The sequence below is a fragment of the Octodon degus genome, unplaced genomic scaffold, assembly GCF_000260255.1.
Source record: "Octodon degus isolate 3935 unplaced genomic scaffold, OctDeg1.0 scaffold00019, whole genome shotgun sequence".
NCBI lineage: Eukaryota > Metazoa > Chordata > Mammalia > Rodentia > Octodontidae > Octodon > Octodon degus.
Window position 1 is genome coordinate 4,511,299 of NW_004524595.1, and position 2,926 is coordinate 4,514,224.

At 38.6% G+C, this 2,926-nt stretch overlaps 1 protein-coding gene across 1 annotated transcript in view; it reads right to left on the reverse strand.

The window, feature by feature from the left end:
- Slc4a1ap (solute carrier family 4 member 1 adaptor protein) overlaps nucleotides 1-2,926 on the reverse strand; it is a 36,468-nt gene that overhangs the window by 23,119 nt on the left and 10,423 nt on the right. The window contains exons 7-8 of the mRNA XM_023711112.1: nucleotides 1,555-1,633; nucleotides 896-1,082 (exon numbers count right to left, since the gene is read on the reverse strand). Coding sequence (XP_023566880.1) covers nucleotides 896-1,082; nucleotides 1,555-1,633 — 266 coding nt within the window. The remainder of the gene's footprint in view (nucleotides 1-895; nucleotides 1,083-1,554; nucleotides 1,634-2,926) is intronic.

Sequence of the window (2,926 nt, forward strand, 5' to 3'; positions counted from 1 at the left end):
TTTTTTTGTATTTTAGGGAAGGGTCTACAGGGTGTTCAGGGTCTCACTACTAGATCGGACTCATAGTGATCCACCTATTTACACCCCTGGCCCCTGCGCCTGCTTGCAGGCGCTTTAATCCACTAAACTATTTGGCCAGCTCTCATAGGTCCTTATGTTTCAGAGAAATTAGTCTTTTGTATATATTGTTTTTTGAAAAAGATTATGGGTATGGTGACACACACCTGTAGTATCACTATTCTGGGAGGCTGAGGCAAGAGAGTCATGAGTTTGTGCCCAGTCTGGACAAGTTAGTGACTTACCAAGATCTGGTCTCACAAAAAAAAAAAAAAAAAAAATGTTTATTTTGCACAAAAAGGGCAAGTAAAGGGGCTGGGGAGATGGCTCAGTAGAATAAGCGCTTCTCTGGCAAGCACAATGGCCTGAGTTCAATCCCCTAACCTCAGCACTTGGTAGGCTGAGGAAGAATTGCTGGAAGTCTGAGGCCATGACAGGCTACATATTGAGTTCAATGCCAACCTAGACTACATAGTGAGACCCTGTCTCAGAAACAAAGACAAACAAGCAAACAGCAACAACAAAAAAGCAAAAACACTGCACAGCCTTCCAATTAACCAAGAAATCAGTTTTCTCAGGAAATGTCTTAACAGTCTAGATTTTCACAAGTGGATTTTTAGTCTATGAAACCACTGCCTTTTGTGCTTTTCTAGAGGATGCAGTTCAATGATACAGAGCTTGCTAGAATACGAGAGGCCCTGGGTTCTATCCCTAGCAAACCTCCCACACATAAAAAAAGGATTTATATTTATATTTTATAATTATTATCTAAAGAGATCAAAGGATAATTCAAAGTGTTAATATGAGCTACCATCAAAATTCCAAATTACATACTTACTTTTTTAGTTCAGGGATCTCCGCTGGCTTTACAATTTTTATTAACCCCTTGAGTCTCTGTTGTTCTTTCCTTAGTTCAAAAGTTCTCAGGTGAAGTTTCTTCCGAGACACACCATCTAATGTGTTCCCTGATTTAATTTCTGACATGAACACATCTAATGAATCCTGAGATGCCGACTCTGAGAGAGCTGTTCAAGAAAAAGATAATATATATTCAGAAAGATGGTCCCAAATTTTTTTTTTTTTTTTTTTGGCGCAGAACCTGGGATTGAACTCAGGCCCTTGCGCTTGCCAGGCAAGTGCTTATTCTGCTGAGCCATCTCCCTGGCCCCTGTCCCAAATATTTTAAATTTAGCAAAGTTTCCAGAGAAAAGTCACAAGCATAAAGGTAGATAAAGACTATCACTCTCATTAGGAATAAGGAAATCAGTTGTAACTGTGACACATCGGGAAATGACGTTATCTTAATGGACTTCCAACCTTAACTACTAAATGAAAAGTAAATTAAACCAAATGATTACAATGTTCTTTTTAGGTCTTAAGTATTACTCACTAGAAAAAAAGTCTACAGTGCTTACTTTATTAATCAAGGTAACAACAGTGTCTAGCATAATGTACTATATATAGTAGGTGCACATAAATAATTGTTAATATCATTACCTTTGCTGGAAGCCTTGAGCCTCTCAGAAATTTCAGAAAGTTCTTTTTCAGCATCATTTAACTTTGCAACCTGTACACCCAAATTAACACAGCAAATATTTTACTTATTTCAAACATTATCATCCAATTTTCATAATTATTATTATTTATTTATTTAATGAATTTGATACAGGGTCTCACTACACATCTCTGACTCATAGTGACCCTCCCGTTTTCAGCCTCCCCAGTGCTGGGATTATAGGCATGCACTACCATGCCCAGACTTTAGTGGTCAGCTCAGCCTGAGGGCAAGGCTGGTGTGGCACATGGTGCCACGATATTTTCATAGTTATTATTGCAAATTTTAAGAACATTACTTCCTAAGTCCTGCTAAAGCTGCTCCATAAATTAAAATTTTCCATTTTCTTATGTAATCCTACTTGAATCAATTTATGAATTAAAGGAACTCAGAATTAAATGGAATGAAAAAAAAGAATTCAATAGAATATGTAACTTACACTTTACTCAAGTGAAAGCAATCAGGCATTCATTTTCATTGGTGAATCAAAAGGATAGATGTCTGGCAATGTTTTAATCTCTGAACATTACTGAATAAAATGTTAAGCGAATGCTACCTTAAGGTAAGGACTGCTGTTCCAGAATAACAGCATCATACAATACTCTTCAAAATCCCTTTCATTACTCTTAACCATTTTATTCATCTCAAAAGCCCTAATTTCTTCTTTTGTCTTTTGGGAGTAATGGGATATTTTTAAAATGTTCCTTAATCATTTTAACATCAACCTGGAGCAAAGGCTCTAGCAGCAAGCTAAATTTTTTTCCAACAACCTGGATAAGACTAGTTGTTTGTTACCATTAATTTTTTTTTTCTTTTCACTTTTATGTATTTGGTACAGGGTCTCACTATGCAGCTCGGACTTGTACTGATCCTCCTGTTTTCAGCCTCCCCAGTGCTGGGATTACAGGTGTGCGCTACCATGCCCGGACTCGGTCGCTGGCTCAGTGTTCCCCAGGGGCAGGGCTGGGGCAGCATGCAGGACTGGAGATTGAATCCTGGCCCCTGAGTTTGCCAAAGCAGGTACTTAGTCCCGCCGAGCTATCTCACTAGCCCTTGTTACCATTAAATTTATAGATACATATTTTTTGATTCCAGATTTATACACTACTTCTTTAAAATTACAAAAGGGATCTAAATAATGCATTATTTTACTTTTAAAATCAATGATAGAGGGCTGGTGAGATGGCTCAGTGGTCTAAAGCACCTACTTAGAACAAGCTAAACTAAGCAAAACACAGGGACCACGGTTCAATCCCCCAGCACCACATGCCAGCCAGCCCCGCCCCCTGGTGGGCTGAGCTGGCCACACACACA